Source organism: Nicrophorus vespilloides, unplaced genomic scaffold, assembly GCF_001412225.1.
Source record: "Nicrophorus vespilloides isolate i.1.1-1 unplaced genomic scaffold, Nicve_v1.0, whole genome shotgun sequence".
Lineage (NCBI taxonomy): Eukaryota > Metazoa > Arthropoda > Insecta > Coleoptera > Silphidae > Nicrophorus > Nicrophorus vespilloides.
The window spans coordinates 454-21,101 of record NW_017099705.1 but is presented as its reverse complement, the minus strand read 5'-3'; the positions used below and the strand labels follow the sequence as shown (position 1 = coordinate 21,101).

Here is a 20,648-nt window from a genome sequence, read left to right as displayed (position 1 = left end):
CGGGAATCGCAAAACCTTTTATTTTGTTAAAAAGTAAAGATGAAATTGTCAATTCATTTATTCTCATTAACATTATTATTACTTTATCATAATTTTTTAAAGCAATCTGAAGCAACCACACCCCCCTCCCCTTGTGCCCCTTTTCCATATCACCGATTGCCCCTTTGTTATGTCATCATTTATATCACACGTTTCCATCTTTTGTTTTTTTTTGTCGATTGTTTCATGGTCAACCATGATTATATTCTATTATTTTTTTTCTTGCTATTATTATTATTTCCTTGTACCACTACTACTATAATTATTCTATAATGATGTTGATGATAATAATTATTACTATTGATTATAATCTTTCGTTTTCTTTCAAGTATTTTTCTAAATATCTTTCATTCAACAAATCGCACGTTCCTTCCTTTTCATTATTCAATCAACAGATCTACATGTCACGTATATGATCAAGAGTGGTAGTAAATTTTATATTTAAATATATACATGCATATATATATAATGATCTCAAAGAAAATAATTTGTTTTTAGACCTAAATCATTGATGCCTTCGTTATCATTTTTATCAAAAAGAATTGGTTTAATTTTAAAATTATCGAGTTTGTAATTTTGTGATTTGATTACGCGATGTACGTTGAGTTGCCTAACTTCGACGACCGTGCCTCATTCTATTTTTTTTTCTTCGTATGCAACCAGCGGTGCCGTTGAGGAACAGTCAGTCAGTTCAAGATGGCGATTGACGTTCGGCTATAAACTTGGCCGTTCTTTTATGCGAATTTGCAAGAACCGTGTCGCCCGTTTCTGCGCGGAATTTATAGTTATATAGAACACGAAGACGGCTACGAAATCTTCGCGGAGTCGCGTATAATATAATTAAAGATTGATAGAGAGAGAGAGAGATAGAGTGTGATAGAAGAGAAAAGCACGAAAGTTTTCAGAAGTGATTCTGAATCTGTGACCTCTCCTCCGATCGTGCACTTCACGGACGACATCGACGACGACGTTCAGGATAGAAGAAGACACAGGGGCCCAGGGGAGGATAAGGTGTTTGTGTTTATATTTGCTGGTGAATGTTGACTAGAGCCCAGCAGCAGCAGCAGCAGCAGCGGCCCCACACCAAGAAGGCCAACAGGAGCAACGGCGACGGCACCAGTGCCTCCTACATCGGTGGGGGGAAACATTCGTCGCAACGAGCAGCAACAGCGGACCATGGATCGCCCCCTGAAATTATGTAAGTTTTCCTCTTTATAATACGTTCAACAACAACAACAGCAACCAAAACAGCGACACCATCCGAAGAAGTAGCATTCGTATCCTTTTGTTTGCACGGACATTTACTACCATTTGTAACTGCGATCCCTATCAGTGTCGCCAAGGAAATTGCAACAACAACAACAAAAAAAAACAACATTCATATAAACGTACAAAGCGCGCGCCCCTCTCGCGTAACCTTGACTCCTGTCGTTTGCGATTTGTTTTCGTTAAACGAAGGTTATGATGACAATATCGAATCGTCCAATCGTTTCGTCGCGCCGAATTGGACTTTTAGGTCATGCACCCTAAAATAAACAGCCTCAAAGAGATTGCAAATCATTTCGATGCAGTACGTAGTATATATATATATATACACACATCTATGTGTGTGGAGTATCATCGCATCGGTACACCGTAGAGATGCCAGTAGGAATTTCGATTTAAAAATAAATTGTGCGGTTATGTTTTGTTGCCATCAACAACAACAACAACAAAAAAAAACACGGACAACTGTCAGATGAGAACAGCTGACGGTCGGCGACGAGCGTGGGCAACCGTCGCGACACTGCAACAGGAGTGGTCGCATACAGCGTATCGATTGGCGGGGGATTGCATTGGCCGTCCATCGTTGACTCCCCTCTTTCGTCTTCTTCTATCGCGAACACTTTGAATTCGGAATTCGGGTATTTATCTGCTTTTGCGTAATTATTAATTGTTCTTCGGGCGCAATTACGGCAATTGCGGTGCTACGAACAAATGAGTCATGGCCTTAACAACAACAACAATAAAAAAGAGAAGCTAAATGAAATTGCACGGTCTTTGTGTGCATGTGGATGTTGAGATCGGTTTGCAGAAAGGAGGGCGCCCTTCGGTTTCTCGTTTACTTGCTGGCTGGCGGGGCGGGCGTATGTCTGTCTTAGCAGAAATAAAAGGTTCATTTCTACTAAATCATTCGAATCGTTCCGCTCCATTTATTGCCACTTTATGTAGCAAGTATGTGGCAAGCAGCAGCCTGAGAGTCGGCTCCTTCGGGGGGGGACACGAAATCGCTTGCTCGCTCACTTGCTCAATGTAAAAGAGGATATTTTTAAGGAACGGATTTAGAATATATATGCTCGTTCCAGATGTCTGTTCACATTAACACTCTTTATCTCTCTCTCTGTCTCTCTCTTTCTATTACATTAATTATCATTATATGAGTGCGTATCATTGGATTGTTGTTGTCTATGACTACCTGCAGTCCTACCTATCAAAACATTGCTTTACGTCCTTTCAGAATCATCAGAATTTATCTTCCCGATCCATCGAAATTGTAAATTGAAAATAAGAGAGAGAGAAAGAGAAAGGGAACTGATGTGATTACATTTTATCCAGTGATGAAAATAAAAGAATGCCTTCGTAAAAGAGCGCAAACGACGACGAAACAACACCACAGACAGGAATCCGTTAAGTAGATAAGGTGTTGCTGTGTAAAGTGTAAAATAGTAACCTTGGCAACGACACGACACATTATTAACAAAACGAAAGCTATCTGTCATGGTTGCAGGATAATAATGAGCGATTTCCTTTTTTCTCTCTCTCTCTGCCGACCTCCCTCCCTCCCTCTTTCGCACGTGGATCGACGTGCTTTTCGCACGTCCAACATTAATTTTGCTAATAATGTTTTTTATTTTATTTTATTTTTATTCTATTATTTTTTTCTTTTTCGAAAATAGAAACACGAAATTTGTGTTACCCTTGAACCGAACGACGTGTCCCGTGTAAGCAGCGTTAAACGTGAAATCAAGTGGAGAGAAGACCACACGAAAATAGCCCGACCTTCGCCAAGACAAGCCGACCTATCCAAGCGATTAGTGGTGGTGTGGTAAATGTTGTGTGTGTGTGTGTGTGTTGGAAGTGTATCATCGTACAACACGTTGGCTGTTGTTGTACGAATAGGAGGGAGGAGACCTAGTCGAAAAGAAGAGATGTTTAATGTAAAACATTAAGTTTAGAATGATTTAGAATGAGAAAGAGAGATAAGTGTAATTGATTTTTTAGTGAGAGTCGCCTCCGTTCGGTAGAGGTCACTAAATATTGACCTCGCTCGGGGAGGTTACACTGTGTTGCGTGTACGTACGTACATATGTGTATGTAGTAAGTATGAGCGAGTATGTAAGTGCGCACGAAATGTACACGAACGGACGATATAGATGTATCCACACAATTCGAATATTTCTATCTATCTTTCATTCATTAAACTATCATTATCATCATCTTAATTGTAAATTGTTTCATCATCTCGTATCGTTTCTCCATTGACTTTGAATATCTCGTTTTTTTTTTTCTTTTTCCTGAGAATTGTGTGCGAAGAGGCCACCGGAGGAGAGCCAGCACAACCTTCTTCTCCTTTTCTCGACATTCGATCTGTTTTCGCGTTTCGTGTTCTCCTCAGATTTCGGGGTTACCGCGATCCGACCGACCATAGATCAAGTATAAAAAAAGTATGCGAGAGAGCGAGAGAGAGAGGCGAAAGGTTATGCATGCATGGTAACTACGGCAATGCGTAAGAAGGTGACACACACACACACGCATATTTTTGGTCTGATCGTGTTTGTCTCTCTCTCTCTTTGCCTTCTTTAAGATCTGCGTGTCGCCGCCCCCGATGTCCGTGAAACGACGGCGGGCCGCACGTGTCGTTTCTTCCCTTCCCTATTCTCTTCTCTCCACTTATCCAATCGCTCTTTTCCATATTCGATATATTTATACACACACAATGTGTCGGTATTATTACGAGCGGCCGCACATTTCCAATGCACAAGGTGACGACAGTAGATAGTTCACGTTTTCATGGAAATAGTGATTAAGCTAACGCTATTAAGTTTCCGTAGATTATCAATCAAAGTTGTTGCTTGCGCGATTCGTTGGGTCGTCGGTTTTATGCAAAAAGGGCGTTAGTAGGAAAGGACGTGGCGTGGCGGTAAAGGGGTCGAGGGGGTGTCGCTAACGATTTGCTTGCAGACCTACAAACCACCCCTCTCGTCGTCGTCGTCGGTGGTGGCGGCGGCGGAAGGTCCTTGCGCAGAGAGTGCAACCCTCTTCTCTCTTTCTCTCTCTCTATTATCAAGGACTCCTCGCATGCGGCACCAGAGACCGGCGCCGTTGCCACGTACACACACATCCGAAGATGCTTCTGCAAATTGTTTCATTTAGATGAAACCATCCACCCACATCTAACGGGACATTCTATGAACTCATATTCCACGCATATTTCCTCTTCAGACTGATTTTGTTAACGGAACTCTTTCTTTCTTTCTTCATCTACGTCGTCTTCTTATTCTTCTCCTCGTGGCTCTTCTTCTATCTACTCTTGAAAAAAAAAAGAGGACGGCGTCTCATGTGGAACGATTCCAATCGGATGTTGTTCGTCGCATAACGGAGACTATTCGCGTACATTAATTACTAACAATAATCTTCGAGCACTATTTTCGGTCGTTTTCATCCATACTCTTGGGAATTAGGTAAAAATCGGTTTAAAAGTTTCGCCGTTTCAGTCGATTTAATAACAATAACGCACACTACTTTCACAAGCAATCTGCGAGCACACATTTCGATTCTGTTTATTTCTATTTTCCATTCACGCCACTTTCCTTCCTCTCCGCGGAACTGCAATTTCACAATTTGCAAAACAAACACCTACAAAATAATGGAAATGTAATGTCTACCTACCTCCCTCCCTCCCAAAGTAATTTGCTATTTGTAATTGTTGTTTGTGTTTTTTGAGATGATTGACGTCGTGACTCCAACGTTCACGTTGGGTTTTTGGGGTTGGTGGTCGTTGCTTGGAGTTTCGCAGAAAACGTTGGTAGCGATTTCGGAGACGATGTGGCAACATGTGGAGTTGGAGGTGGAGGAGGAAGGCGCAGAGAGCGCGACGCGCGTCCGTCCGTTCGTTCCTTTGCACGGGGGCAATCGTTGCGCTCCGAAGTTGCCGTCGTCACCGTCGTTTTACAGTCTGAATCTATCCGTCGCAGGCGATAGTCGCGTGTGAAGTAACGGAACAGAGAGAGAGAAAGACAAACAGACAAAACATTGTGTGCAAGCGAGACAGAAGCGCGAAATCGGACGAGATTTTTGTTAGATGTTCAGTCAGTCAGTCATTCAGTATAGAAGGGAATTCCCGTACGAGTATAGAAGTAGTATATAATATAGACTAGTAGTGAGTAGTAGTGAATTTAGTTAGTTGGTTGGCAAAATAAATTGAAGAAATCCAAGACCAAGACCAACCCTGATAATATTTGCCGACTCCTTTGGAACGGACGAGGAGCACTGTCCACACTATCTTCTGCGGAGGTGCTTTTGCTGCTGCTGCTGCTGGAACAAAAGAGAAGAAATAACATCGTCGTCGTCGCCTTCTCCGATATAATCGGAACTGGCACACTGGATTTTAAAATAGAGAGCAAACTGAGGGAATCTATATTTGGATTTACTAATGTCAGAATGGCTTTAGCCAGGTAAGAGAATCATCGACATATTGTGCATACTTTTTTCTATATATTTTTATATTCTTCATCTGCAGTAGGAGATAAATATTTGTATACGTTTTTCAATTATCATGACAAGTTGGTCATATTTGAAGTGTTAATGTGTGTGTGTGTTTAATTAAGAAAAAAGAAAATAGAAGAACGAAGGAAATGGGGGTGGAGGAGGCTGGTGGCTGTATGTGAGCGTGTGTGTGTGCCTGTTGTTCCATTACATTTGCATTACGTGTATCGATCACACACACATACACACACACACACATACACACACACACACAGAGAGATACACATGGCTTCGGTAATTTTCTAATTTATCCGAAGGTTGACTGAATAATAATAATATTCGTATGTATGGAGGTTACTCATTGATATTTATACACCTATTCCTTCTCCTCCATTCTCGCCTACTTCGACTCGCGGCGTCTCTCTTTCATAATTCCATTTCGTAAATGTGCTAGAGAGAAAACATATTTTCAATCATTATTCACATGTGCTCTGTGTTTTTGTTAATCATCTAAATACGATCGATTTCTTCGATCCCTAAAGTTTCTTCAATTTGGAAACGAACGGAAGCGTCGTCGTTGTCGTCCTATTTCGCTCTTAAAATGTACAAGTAGGCTATGGAAATTTGACGTCTGAATTTGTGAAACTTGGGACAATTGAAAGTTCACAGTTCTGCTTTCTGTTTGGCTGTATGTGTGTGTGTGTGTCTCATAATCGATTCAATTGTTTCAATCTAACTTTAATCGTCTTTTCTTTCTCTCCGTTTTTGCCCTTGAATTTCGTCCCGTCACATTCCATATGGAAATTCGCATCTGACGAAACACGTACATTTTATTTTGCTTTATTTCGTTTTCTTCTGTATGCTTTACATGTATAAGAACCGTGTGTAAACCGACACTCGACGCTTCGATATGCATACAGCAACCGGAAACGACGACAGACGGGTGTGTTTCTCTCTTCCTTCTTATTTTTCTTCTTTTCAATTCGTTTACTGTTTCGTCGTTGTCATTGAAATTTTCTTCTTAAAAGATGCCAAAGTGATTCAACCAAACATTGCTCATCTGCTCCTGCAATAAATTTTACACAGGGCATATATACAAATCTAGTGATATCTAGGGATATCTTCTGTTTCGTATCGAATCGCGCGCAGGTGGTCTTGGAAATAACAGAGGAATCTTTATGCTGCTGCTTTTCGTTGCTAGGATATTATTGTGTCTTGTAATAACGATAATATTAAGTAGATACAATAGCTCCTTCTCCCTTATCTAAATGAATGTAAAAAAGTAAAAAAAACAAGCGCGAATAAAGCGCACTCGATTATAAACGTTTAATTTAGATACGAAAATACGTAAGCACACACGTGTATGTGTATTATTTATGCAATGTTCTGGAAATTCGTTATCAAAACAATAATAATAATAATAATATTCTATTACAATGAATTATGTGCAGCGTTTGCGGTGAGAAGGCGGCGAAGATTACGGTTGTGCCAACGCTGTTTCTTTTTTGTTTGTTGTTGTTGTTGTTCAAGTGCGCAATTAAATTTTGTGTTTATGTATCGGAAATTGCGTAACGTTAGAGTGCATGTGTCACGATGGAAATCATTCGTTACTTATTCTAAAGAGGAAGGAAGCAATTATAATTGTTAACGTTAAATGATTAATCTTTTTTGATTGATTGATAATATGACGAAGGGAGGAATTATCAATACCAACCCACCCACACACCACTAGTCGTTTCCATCGTTGTCGTCGTCGTCGTTGTCGATTTTTTTTGTATGTGTGTCAGGCTGTATGTAGAGCACGGCTCGTTGCCTCAATCTAGAGATTTTCAATGACCCCAAAATGCCGACTAATATCACCATGAAACGGTGCATTCAAATGCCATGCCATACCATGGTTTTACTTTATTTAACTTTCTATATTGTATGTGTCTTATTATTATTATCATCATCATCATCATCGTGGTAGTCGATGGGGGAGAGGAGAGGAGGAGAGAAAGGGTCTCTCTCTCTCTCTCCTCTTTTCCCATTCCAACAACCCTTAACAAATTCGACGACTTTCACTAGTTACTATTCAGATGGTTGGGAATAATCGAAGAGCCACAAGAAGAGGTCACACGCCCTTTTGATTAATTATTGTATTTCGTATCCTCTTCGGGCTACTGCTGTGAATTAGTTGGCTTAGTTAATAGTAGTAGTAGTGGGTCGGTCGGTCGCTCGGTTTATCCAATCGCGAAATATTAAGATAAACTGGTGCTAAAACCCGGTTATGGGACCGAAACTAGGCTACGCAACAACAGCGCGTCGTCGCCGCCGCCACCTCGCGTTCTCCTCCGTTTTATAATACACGATTCTTGATGTTGCCATCCTCTTTTTTTTTGCTCTCTATGTACTTATTGTACGAAGCAATAAGTGCATGTGCTCTTTCTCTTTAGCGATCGATTACCATTCTACTAAGATCATACCAACGTAAATAGAAACCAACACGCACACTATTTCATCTTCTTTATCAATTTCATTTACTTCTTCCAGTTGCGCTCGTTTTTGAGGTAATATAGAAACAATTGTAAATCTCCAGCATCTTCCGCTTGAATCGAGCATCCGTTTTGTCCATTAAATCACATTCACTCAATATAAAACAAAAAATGAACAATTGACTTTGTAAATGTGTACGTTGTCTTTTTCTCTTTTAAACAATAAATGCTAATTTCTTTCTTCTTCTGTTGCAGGTGAGTAATCAAAAACGATTTCTTCTTTTACTTTTTTAATTTTGGAACGATGAAAGGAAGAAGCTACTTACTGCTGGTACGAGCACGGTTAGGTGAGGAGATTACACGCGAAATAGAGAGAATAGCAGGCGTCGATTATTGCGTAACGGTTTCACTTTTCTTTTTTTGGAAATTTATACTACATATATTTACGTGTGTGTGTGCGCGCGCGCTCGTGTTTGTATGTGTGTGTGTGTGTGTGACCAATTGAAACCAATTTTTTTGTTTTGTTTTGAGGTCGCGTGTGTGTCTGTGATGTCATGTCAATTGTTACGAAGTTTAGTTTGCCTTTTGGGTCGATTTGCTCCCAGTATTTCGTTTTTTGTTGAATCGATGATTTATTGGAAAGATTCAAGTCAGATTTGTTTCTGTTCTGTTTCTACTTACACGATGCTCGTGATTTTCATCAAACCGAATGACCCGAATCCCTTACCCCCCCGATCTTCTTGCAACGTTCAGTAATTTCACCGTTACTTTCGAATAGATTGTGAATTTGATGCTGTTGTCGGTTATGGTAATGATGCTGATGCTGATGATGATCATCTTGTTGTGGTATGGATTGGAGGAACGCGTCTGGATGTTGTTGGTGTTTGTTCCTTCCTTTTTTGGTGTCCTTCGGGCCCTGCAGAAGGTGACTGATGTGAGAGAAAGAGAGGGCATTGCCTTTGAGTGTGTCCGGTTCCTCCAGACCAGACGTTTCTACCTACCTACCTACCTACCTGAGCCTCTTTGCGAAACCTGAAGGGAACGATGTATGAATGAGAGAGCGAATACAAAGTGTGTGTGTGTATGGTAAGTAAGAGAGATGGTGTTTTCAGTTTAGTTCAATCAGCAGAGTGATCGGGCAACCTTCGGGGCTATAATTGATATAAAAGTTGCGCGAGCGAAAATTGTCGCACGCGCGTAACTCATTTTCAAAAAAAAAATACATAAAAATTATCTTCTTTCCCCCCAGGATCAGATCCATCTGAATGATTTCCCCCCTTTTATGTTCTAGATCTCTTTCTCTCTCTTTCTTTCGTTTCTACTCTGTCTGTGATGAAATAATACAATAAAAGAGAGAGAGAGAGAGAGAGAGACAGAGGAAGAGAAATATATTTTTTTTTTCAAGGTGTCCGTCGTCTGTCCCAAATTCGCCCGTGCTAATTGCTGTTGCCCTGTCCGTTCTTTCGCTTACTTTCCTTCCTCGCGCAATTCACCTACGCGACGAGGACGGACGGACGTACTCATTCATTCGATCGTTCGCTCACTGTTGCCTTTCCTTTTTTGGATTTTTTCGTTCTTTTATCGTTTGTGGAGCAATAATGCCATTAGATAGGTTCGTCGTCGTCGTCAATTTTTGTTTTGTCCGAACGTTTCTGGGTGCTGTCTGATTGCGTGTGTGTGTTTTTGGGGGTCACCGACTGATCCCCACCTTCCGCAACAAAATTTTTGCCATTTTTTTTTAAATATATTTCGTCGGTCTGTTCCTCCTCTTCCTCCTCCTCTTGCTCCACCATCGAAAAATCGGAGGCGGTCCTTCGCACACGTCGCACGCGCTCCTCCTCAGTCCGCCCCAAAGTTCTGGCAACGTCGCGCGCGCGTGTGTGTATTTTTGCTGCCGTAGTGTGTGGTGATCTTTTGCGAAAACTAATCAACACACACCCCCCGGGTTATCCTCATCCTTATCATCACCATAGATCATCGATCATCATGCATCTAGTCTAGCGAGATTTAGCCATTTGCCGGTTTAATCTACTTTTCATTGGTACACACACACATCTATATAATATTTTTGAAAATAATCAAAAGGAAACGCGAGACTATGTGGAGCGGGACGAATCACCGCAAAATCTGGACGTACTTCTTCGCCAAACCGGAGAAGGCTCTGGATTATTACAAGTTCATCGGGTACGAGCTGCCCGACAGTCGTCTCAGGTAATGATAGTAATAGTAAATGATTGATTGATTGTATTGTATTTTGTTGTTGGGCAACAGGTGTCTTGATTTTAATGATTTTTTTTTCATTGAAACCACCAACTACGACCAACCCTCAAATATCTAATATCGTTTCACCGGCGCATCCACTTATTTCGTTCGTATTTGTTTCTCTTTGCAATGGATGAATATCGCAATTTACTTGTTGGTCTTTATCGAACTGTATTGGACGTTCCCGTTTCGACGACGAAGGTGGTGGTGATGGTGGCATCGTTTGAAAGTTCAGCGTGTCAATGAAATTAGCGTTTTTCTCTAAGGATAAGAAGAAACTCTTGTTGTGTACGAACGTATGTGGTGTGTGTGTGTGTATATGTTTCGCTTGCCGGCGCGAGGAGACTGGAACAAGGTGAAAACGAGCACCTCTCTATCTCTCTCTCTCTCTTCAATTCAATTCACTATTTCTCTTTTGCCTTTTTAAAGTGTTGCGTGGACACCGTCGCCCTACGCATACACTTACTCCCTTGACTTCGTTACATAAAAACTCTTTCTTTCTATCTCTCTCTCTTTTAATCTGTGTGAACAACGCCGCGTACATTGTAGAAAGTGTTCGTTTAAGAAAAAAAGCATACAGACACACACACAGACACACAAAAAGTAAAAGCTCTCTTTTCCATCGTTGTCGTCAAATCAGAGTACAGTAGAGATGTATATACATCATTATAGAGTGCGTCGGGAAACGAATGGACGAACGAATGAACCACCACCAATCCAACGTGGAAGTGGTTATGCGAGCGCGCGTTGTTTCCTTGGACGCGACCTAATTTATCCTTCTCATCTTTCTCTCTTTAGCAACGAAAAACCCCGAAAATCACACTCTCTCTCTCTGTCTTCTTTCCCAAGGTGAAAATTATTGCGTTTCTCTCTCTCTCCGTCTCTCACTTTACGTGAACATAATATATAATATCTCCTCATTGCCTTTTGCCTTGCCACACCACACGGCAGATAAGGCACGAAAGCGGAGCAGCCTAATCAATGATGTTTCGACCATCGAACTATCATCGTTCGTTCGTTCCCGATAACAAAAACCACTCTACCATCAATCTGCTCTTCTCCTCTTCGCGTATACTAACCTACCACCCCCTCACCTGTGGCGTATGGTACACTTATTTTGCAATAAGTCTACCTGTCATAAATTGATATTTCTGCGTTCGATTGTTTTAATGTGGTGCGAGGGGCAAAGAAGTGGACGATGGAGGGAGGTAGGCTCTATTAATCAGAATGATGATGATGATGTGCAAATACCACGTACGAGCGCGTTGTTTGGCCTAATTTCGCCCCGGTCAACGCCCATTAATTACTTAATTGTTAAATTACATTCGCAACACTTTAATTTTGCACCATTGGCAAAGAAGAATAGCGAAAGAAAGAAACAGCAACGAAGGCAATGTACGTTTATTAATTAGATCGTGTGTGTGTGTTGCGAATCTTACCGAAAAAAAAAAAACGTAAAAATAATGAGCACGCTTGATGAATAATCACGTAACTGAAGAACAAATAACTGCTGTCTGTCTGTCTGCTTGCCCTGTATCTCTCTCTCTCTCTATAATATTCATTTTTAACACGCTTCAGGTAATTTAAAGAGTAATGAGAGAATGCCATTGCGTTATATACGGTTCATGCAAATATCTCGTCGTGTTTTTCTCTCTCTCTCTTTCTTGGGGGGTGGTTGAAGGATTTTCTCTTCTGTTCGAAATTGTGTGTGTTTGTAATTCGATACGATCTATAATGGCTGGGATGGTCTATTTATCTGTCGCGCCTCTCCAAAAGTTTCGTTGCTCACCTGAGCTGAGTTTCCGTTGAAATCTGTTTTAGAAAGTTCGTTCGTTCGTTCGTTCGTTTGTTCGAAGCAACCTCTACCTACCTACCTACCTACCTTCTTAGCTAACTAACTCTACCTATCTATTCCTCCGTCGAAATATCCATCTCTTCTTACGTCCGTTTCGAAACAACCCACCGCACGGCCACCTATCTCTATCTATTTTCTACGAATTAGCCAAGGTTCGTGACCTCTTTTATTATTTTTCGGCAATTCCGAATTATCTGAAAGACTCGAAGGCTGATTCGTATCGCTTACGAATCGCGATAAGGGATTTGTCCTTCACAACAAACAAAAATACATATATATATATTAAATCCTTGTGCGATGATGATTATGTGTGGGGTTCGATGGTCGGTCGGTCGGTCGCTCGCATCATCGAAGAATTCGCTCTATTTTCATACGGATGAAGCGGATGGATGGTCGAGGATTATTGTTCTTTGTCTCCGTTCCACTCGTACATTCGTCTCTCCTCTTTGGATACAATCAGAACGAGAGCGAGAGAGAGAGAGAGAGAGAGAGAAGGAAATACACTAGCGGCGGCCGTGAACCTTGATGATACCGACACGCACACACACACACACTCGGGGCCACACCATTCTTTTAAGCCGTTATATATATATATCTTCCTTCCTCCTCCACCATCGATGGTTCCATTCTAATCTACATCCTAATGGGTGTATTGTCTGAGTCTACATCTACCTCTTCTTCTTCTTCTTCTTTTTCTTATCCTCCTCTGGTCGTTGTACCGAAGAAGAAGAAGAAAACTTTGAAGGATCCTGGCCAAAATTTAAATAACTCGCCCGGTTCAATGCGATCATTGAAGGTGAAATATTTATCATGGGTATGCTTCTTGTTTTAGCTTCGAATATTAATTTGTGTGTGTGTGTGTATGAGTGTATGAGGAAGAGAGAAAGACATTCTAAAATGTAAGAGATATTCGCTGCGACATTTTCCATTCCGTAAATTAAGATGTGTATGTGTTGAAGTATGACTAGTCTTCGTCTCTCCCTCTATCAGTGCATGTGTGTATGTGTATGTGTGAAAAATGAAAAGCGCGTTGATTATATCTATATATATATATGTGTATGTGTGTGTGTGTGGCGTCGGCCGATGACCGCTTCCTAACGACCTCCTGGGTCCGATGGCCCCCTTCAAGGGAAACGAGTATAAACTATATACTGTGTATAGTTAGCTACATATACACACGCACTCGCACTACATATAGATAGATAGACGACGGATAGAAGATAGTAAGACGTGGTCGTCGTCGTCGTCGTCGTCATAATCATTCCTAAAGTTCGTAACAAGAATCTCGAGGTTGCGGCCGGCTGCGCTTCTCTCTCCCCCCGGCACGGATTTAGATTTCAATGTCAAGAACCGTCTCTTCTCTCTCTCTCTAACACACACACACACATCCTTCACTCAAAGTCATCCACTCGTAAATTAATATTGCCGATTGCTTCAATGCAATTCATCTAACTAACCCCTTCTAACAGTCGGGAGTGTACGGTTTGGTTTCGATCTTCCTCTTTTGCCTGTTGGAAAATCTTGCAGCGTTTTTAGGGAGACAGACAAACCAATCGCATCCCCTCCTGAATATCATAGAATAGGGGAGTCGCGTCATCTTTCGGGTACGTACGTGGAGAGGGAAACTCCATTTGCTATTAGGGTTTCGGCATTCATTAACGTGTACGGTGCGGTGCTGCGAGGGTGGTCAAGTCGACTCTGCTCAACCCCCCCTTTTCTTTTTTCAGGAAGGAGAATAGTAATTTCGTAAGGCTGTGTCCCGCGCGTTTGTTTGTGTAACGACCACGAAAATAATTGAAACTAAAAGAGAGAGATCGCAATTAAGCGAGAATTGTCTGCAATTTGTTTCTTTCAATATCCGAAAATGTAAATAGGACCTGTAACGTCGTTTATATTTTTATGTGTGTGTTTATATTTTCGTTTTGTTTGCTAAACTCTCTTTCTCGATTGAGATATATTTCCTGGTTTCACCCGGGAACCGCGAGAACAGTGAAAGGGAGAGAGAAAAGGAGAGCTTTTGTAGCACTTCGGAAAACTCTTTATTCACTCTTTTCTTTCTTTCTTTCTTTCTTTTTGAAGTTACCTTTGATGCATCTCCCCCATCGATCCTCGTAACAACGGCAATCATTGTTTTGCAACACATTTACAGAACGCATTTTATTGCTGTTTCTATTTATTATAATGTGGTGCAGTGCAGAGCAGTAGGTTGAAAAATGAGGTGTGCGGTGGAAACTCTCGGACTTCGAATAAGGGTCACTTTCACTCTGCGCCGTTAAACCCACACTCGTTTTGTAACAAACACAATTGAACAATGTTACATGTATGTGTGTGAGTGTGTGTGTGCAGACCGTTGCCGTTGCGACAATAATTGGAAAGTAATGCCGATTGTCTGTTTGCTTGCTCGAAGAGTGTTTAGACACCCTTTGCTACTAAACGAAAACGAATAAACTAGGATAGTTTAAATGTGTGATCTTATGTAAAGTTTAAAATGATGAATGAATGAAAAAGTCGTCGTCGTCGTCGTCAATTGGTTGTTGAGAAATGAGAGATAACGTCGGGTGAAAGTGGTGATCTCCTCTCCTCTCTTCTCCTCTTCGCTCACTCTCGCTCTGAGTCAGAAGTGATTCAATTGTCTTTTATTTATTTTTTTCCATCTCGACCATCTCGGGCGCTTGTTTTCCCTTTTGTTGTTCTCTTCAGCGTAAACGAAAATCGTTACGCAAATAAAATCCGTTCAGAAGAGTTGCCGGCTCCCTTCTCATCTTTCACGCCCGTTTCACTTTCCCGTGGTAAAATGCACTTGCTGTTTCTTCTAGTCTCCTTCTGCATTTAGAAACGTTGCACTCTCTTTCTGTCTCCCCAACGTGTTACGATGTATTAGTATCGAGGAAGCCCTTGACGGGTATATAAATGAATATCGGTCTTTTCCCCCCCCTTGTTCGTTATGATTATTAAGATTATATGTTGATGCTGTTGAAGAAGCTCTTATTGTTTGTAATGGTTCAATGAATCTCACGTAGGGAGAACAAACAGCTGGTTCGCTATTATTATATCTTACTCTCTCTTTCTCTCTCTCTCGGTCTCTATCGAACTAGGGGTAGCAGCATGCAACAAAGGACGGCCGAGCGACTCCTCCTTTAACATTTCTTCGTTTTCGACTGCTGCTGTTGGTTGGTCGGTTGGTTCATTGTTACCTGCTTGTTCTCCACCTCCTTCTCTTTTTGGCGTCTGCATCGGTTGGATGAAGGAAAACGTGTTTCTTTCTCGGCCGGTCTCGGCTGTAGTTTGCGCGTAGTGTAGTTACTACTATTGTACTGTTGTAGTTGGTTTGGTTTCAGTTTAGGTAGGTAGATGAAAAGTTAGTGTTTCGTGTACTGCCTACGTTCGAGCCGTTAAACGATTTGCTGCTGATTCTTCTGCCTGCCTACTCGCACCCCTCCCTCTACCCCTCGCACAAATGTTTACCACTGCTCGTGAAATCTTCTCGATCGTTCGAGGGGGGTAGTTCGTTGTGTATTAAAATTGTTGTTGTGTCAGTGGAGAAGATTGTTTGTTGGATGTTGTTCGTGTTCAGAAGAAAGAGGGAAGTCATGGAAAATTTGAATCGGTGAGCAAGAAGTCAAAGTCGAGAAAGTGCCAATTAGTTTCGTCCTCTTTGAATTGTATAGAAAGTCAGTCGGTCAGTCTTTTTCCTTTTCTCTGTCCGATTCCAAATTTCGTTTTTCTAGGGCACGAACTTATATATATATATNNNGGGTGGGTGGGGGCAATCGAGAAAGTGTCGACGACGGTGGAGGCGGTGGATCTCCTCCTTAAAATGCATTAGAGGAACAATCGTAATTAGAAAAATTAGCACTGCTCTTCAAGATAATAAGCTGTTTGTTTTGTCTATTACATACTTATATTATTTGTCGATGGTGATTCTATCTTTTTGTTTCACCTTTTCAGTATTTAGTCAATTATTAAAACATAATAATAAATATCCTCGCTGTGTTGCGAATGTGAAGATTAACAAGTTGTGTAATTGGGGCAAGTTCGTTTCAATATTACGTATGTATTTTATCAGGTAGAAGAAGATGGATGCAAAAACAACCCTCGGGAATATTGTATATAAATATTTAGTTGTGGTACCTGCGATTTTGTTCCCTTTTTTCTCCTCGATTTACTACTAGGTGAGGAAAGTCACCTCTATGTCGTTTATACACTTTTGCTGCTGCTCAGAATGTTACGTGTTATTCATCAGATTCTGTTCCAGTCTATCGATTTAATTGGAGGAGATCGATGAAGGAAAATGAACGGAGATTTCTTTTTGCGTAATGCATAGGTGAAAATATTACGAGACGCTTGTGAAAGTCTTCAAGAAAAGAAAAAAGAACAGAAAAAAAAAGAGAAGAACGTAGAGATTGGTTGATCGCTCTTATCAGAGGTGGTGTGTGGTGTTTGGAAAAGATGGATTTCTACCTTTCTTTCGCGTGAAAGCTCGGCTCGGTCATTAACCGACAGTTTGTCAGATCCAAATTTGTATCAAGTTAGTTAGTTAGCGAGTGTGCGATGAACGCATGTGGTGTGGTGGTGTATGCATTAGATGAAGAAGGAGGCGGTGGCGGAGAAAAAGGAATAACCTGCGCAAGTTTGAGAGTGTACGGTTTGCTGCTGCGGTGCGATGACCGCGGCGTCCTTAAAGATCCGCTGCGGCAGGGGAGCATTGCACTAGGTCTGACGACCTTCAAACTTGGTCATCCTCTGCGGCTCTCCACGCGATAATATGCATGCTGCTGCTGCTGCTGCCTTCAAGAGTGTAATGATCTCTCCTCGGTCAAAGCTACTTACTGCTATTATTAAACCGACTCCTATCGAATTAAAGCTGAACGTCGGTCGTTCGGTCGGTCGGTTGATGATGAATAATAGAAATAGGGTTGAATTGCGGAGGATCAGAAATCAATTGTCGCGCGAGGCCCGCCTGATTTTCCGCAAAACGATCACTTCTTGTGAATGTATTTGATTCGTCGTCGTCGTCGCCTTTACAATAATGGAAGCGCAAGAAGAAGCGCATCGGAATGTGCGTAGGTGATACGAGGAGGTATGGTAATGACAGTTGCCCTGTAGTTTTGCGAATTCTGATGGAATCGATAAAATGTATACATCTTTCGTACGTGGATGTAGGAGGGTATCGGTTAGGTAAGATTTCCCACTCACGTCTCTAAAAAAATAAAGTCGTTTTCTCCTACTCTCTCTCTCTCTCTCTCTCACTCATTCTTCGAGTGAGGGTAAGAGGAATAAAGAGAAAAAGGAAGAAAAGAAGGAGAGATGGTCGATTTCTTGACCTAACCAACGCCAAAAAATGTTCTTCGATCGCCGCAGAGGTAGGCAGGCGGCAGCACGTGCAACGACAGCAGCGGCAGCAGCAGCCGGCTTAGATTATAGTTGCCTTTCCGTAAAGAGGAGCATTTGATGATTAAAGTATATTTTTCTTCCTTTCTTCCTTTTTCAATACTTCCTGCTGCTCGTCATTTTTTTTTTGTTCAACCTCGCGGGTAGTTTTAAATAGATTTAATTAGCGTGTTCGTCGTAAGGTCAGGCAAAAGGATGGCGTCAGCCGTTTGATGATAGGAGAGAGGGAGTCGCACGTGTTTTGCCTTGATGGTGATGATGGTGGTGGTGGTAGTAGTATTATCCGACGCCTGCGTCGCGATCCTCCCACCTCTTCCCTCTCTCTCTCTCTCTTACTCTTTGTCACCATCACAGCCTCCTCCTCGAACAATTGTAATTGATAACTCCGCCCCTCCCAAGTCAAGGAGCGATTCATTTGAAGGCAAATTGCGATCAGGAAAAGCGTTTTTCCTAATCGCAAAGCAGCATGTGTCAAGTTCAATTGTATGTTGACCTATATATATACATAATTTCGTTGTTCTTTTCTCTCCCTGACTTTTGCAACTTTTCCTCCGCCGCCGCCGCCGCCGCCGCCACCTTTCTTGTATGATGAATGAAGATACTTCACTATTATCATAAACATTACTTTCGATGGTGGCAGGAATTGAGTCAAATAATGTTGCTATCTCTCTCTCTCTCTCTCAAACTACTTTATATTCTTATCTATTTTTGTTGTATCGATGTGGAGACCTAGTTGGATTTAGATCAGAGTGAAATCTGGGTCTCTTCCTCCTCCTCCTCCTCCTACGCTAACTCATCTCTTTTCCTTTCTGAATTTCGTGCTCTTATTCTTGTATCTTCGCTGTGATCGGATCACTATAATATGCTTTCTTCTACTACTGCTACTACTGATTTTCAATCGTAACGAATCGAATGATCCTAATTGTTATTTTAATTTATAGTACGTGACTCTCCTACTCTCTTTCTCCTTCGTCTTTTTCCATGTGCATGTGTGTGTGTGAATGCGTACGGATTTGTGAGCAGAGTGGAGTAGAGTAGAGTAAAGTAAAGTAGACCTCATTTCATAACGCCTCTCGCCCTAGAAACGGAAAAATAACATTTGTACATTGAGTAAACTGAAACTCAAGAACGGAGATAGACAGAGAGAGAGAGAGAGTGCGAACGTAATTAGAAATAGATTGTTGTTTACTCTTTTTCTCTCGTACTCATGATCATCATAGTAAACAGCAGCTGATTGATTCCTCATAAATTGATACACTTCAACAGCTTCTTCGAATTATGTTTGTAGCTATTGCAGCTCCTTCGTTCATCCCTCGTCTGCAGGAAATACTAACGTTAATATACTTTTAATGATAATTTAAATGTTTCTGCTTCTTTCATCTTCTGTTGATTTTTAATAATTTTTGTTGTTCCTTTTTTTTGTTGCAGGCTGCCGGTGGTGAGTGACTGCTCGACCGCTCAGACGGCACGGGTAAGTTCCAACCTGCACTCCACGAGCAGTATGGCCGTGAGCCGTGTGCCGAGCCCCCCGCCGCAGGAAGTTAATACCCCAGTCGCAGAGAATTGGTGTTACACTCAGGTAAACAGAGAATATCTCTCTCATATAAAAGATATTTATTGCAAGCGAATGCATGCAACAACCCTTTACCTTCCTCCTACCTACCGTCCTCCAAAAATGCGCACTCTCTCTCTCTCTCTCGATTCTCGCGCATGTATGCATGCTCTCTCTCTCTTCTTCCTCTTATTGCATAACGACGACGACGACAGCTGTTTCAGACGGTATACATGACAACCGTTTCATATACATGGGGTCTAACAAAAGTTCGCTTAGTTGGCTGGAAAAAATAAAACAAAATTTTATTTTAATATTTTTAATTTTCATCCTTTTGTAATTTCTCAACATAATTTCCATTTATTTCTAATACATTTCTTAAGTCAGGTGATGCCCCTTTCAAAACATTCCTCAGAAATCGGCTTTTTGGAGCTTTTCCAATTTGATGCCAATTGAGCGCAAGAAAGTTGCATTATCGTGTTGCAAAAAGTACCGATGAAGTTCCCCTTTTCTCTGGTTTCCCAACAAACTTTTGAAAGGATTTCGGATTTCTTCGTGTTGCCCTAGTGATGACTTAATATTCTACAGCATTACAGCATAAGCCCAGTTCACCTATCCCATTACAGGCATTAAAGCCCAGTTCATCACCTACCTACCATTTGCTGTGTTATTCTTGGATCTTCCGGCAATTTTTGACCCCACCTGCAACAAAAGCAACTAGCAAGTTTAGCAATAAGATGAGAGGTATTATCATAAAAGTCATCTTATCTATAGTATAATAATATGTTTTCTTATTCTTAATTTAACATTTAACGGATGGATCGAAATACCGCGCTCGTTTTTAACTGGGTGACACACTTGAAGCGTCGTAGTCGTAAACACTCGCACACATACACACACATCGCGCTTGGATCTTTTCTTCTTGTCCCTGTATATACGTATTTATGTAATATATGTCCGTATAGAATGGTCGTGTATGTATGTGTACACTAGAGTGGCGAAATTTTCTCCAGAGAGAGCAAAAAAAAAAGAAGTTGGAAAAGATAAACGCCGGGCGTTGTGACGCAATTTGCGGTTGAGCAAACTCGGATAAATATTTGTGCCCTCCATGTGTGTGTGTGTGTATGAATCGATTGGAAACTTTTTGAAGTTCCGAAAGTGAAACTAAAAATAAAATTCATTGTGGTATTATGTATATATATCTATACGTATACATTTATATGTGTGTGTGTGTGTGTGTGTAATAAGGATGGATGTGTTTGGAGAGTGCTCGGGAGGAAGTAGGTTACGCGTTAGAAATTATTCTCATACAGACAGACATTTTTTTCTT

At 41.2% G+C, this 20,648-nt stretch overlaps 1 protein-coding gene and 1 long non-coding RNA gene across 2 annotated transcripts; both read left to right on the top strand.

Moving 5' to 3' along the window:
• The first annotated feature begins 715 nt into the window (after positions 1 to 715).
• LOC108565282 lies at positions 716 to 8,635 on the top strand. Its single transcript, XR_001891169.1, has 3 exons — positions 716 to 1,237; positions 2,976 to 5,753; positions 8,514 to 8,635. It is a non-coding gene; the product is annotated as an uncharacterized LOC108565282 (long non-coding RNA).
• Positions 8,636 to 9,844: 1,209 nt separating this feature from the next.
• On the top strand, positions 9,845 to 19,774 carry LOC108565274. The gene is made up of 3 exons (XM_017924644.1): positions 9,845 to 10,469; positions 19,195 to 19,443; positions 19,702 to 19,774. The coding sequence occupies exons 1-3, from the start codon at positions 10,357 to 10,359 to the stop codon at positions 19,772 to 19,774; spliced, it is 435 nt and encodes a 144-aa protein (XP_017780133.1). The 5' UTR covers positions 9,845 to 10,356.
• Positions 19,775 to 20,648: the final 874 nt, after the last annotated feature.

Coding starts and splice junctions, on each gene's coding strand:
- LOC108565274 (XM_017924644.1), top strand. CDS start 10,357: ATGTGGAGCGGGACGAATCACCGCAAAATCTGGACGTACTTCTTCGCC. Junction 10,470..19,194: donor CTGCCCGACAGTCGTCTCAG/GTAATGATAGTA, acceptor TTTTTGTTGCAG/GCTGCCGGTGGTGAGTGACT. Junction 19,444..19,701: donor ACCTACCGTCCTCCAAAAAT/GCGCACTCTCTC, acceptor ACATTTCTTAAG/TCAGGTGATGCCCCTTTCAA.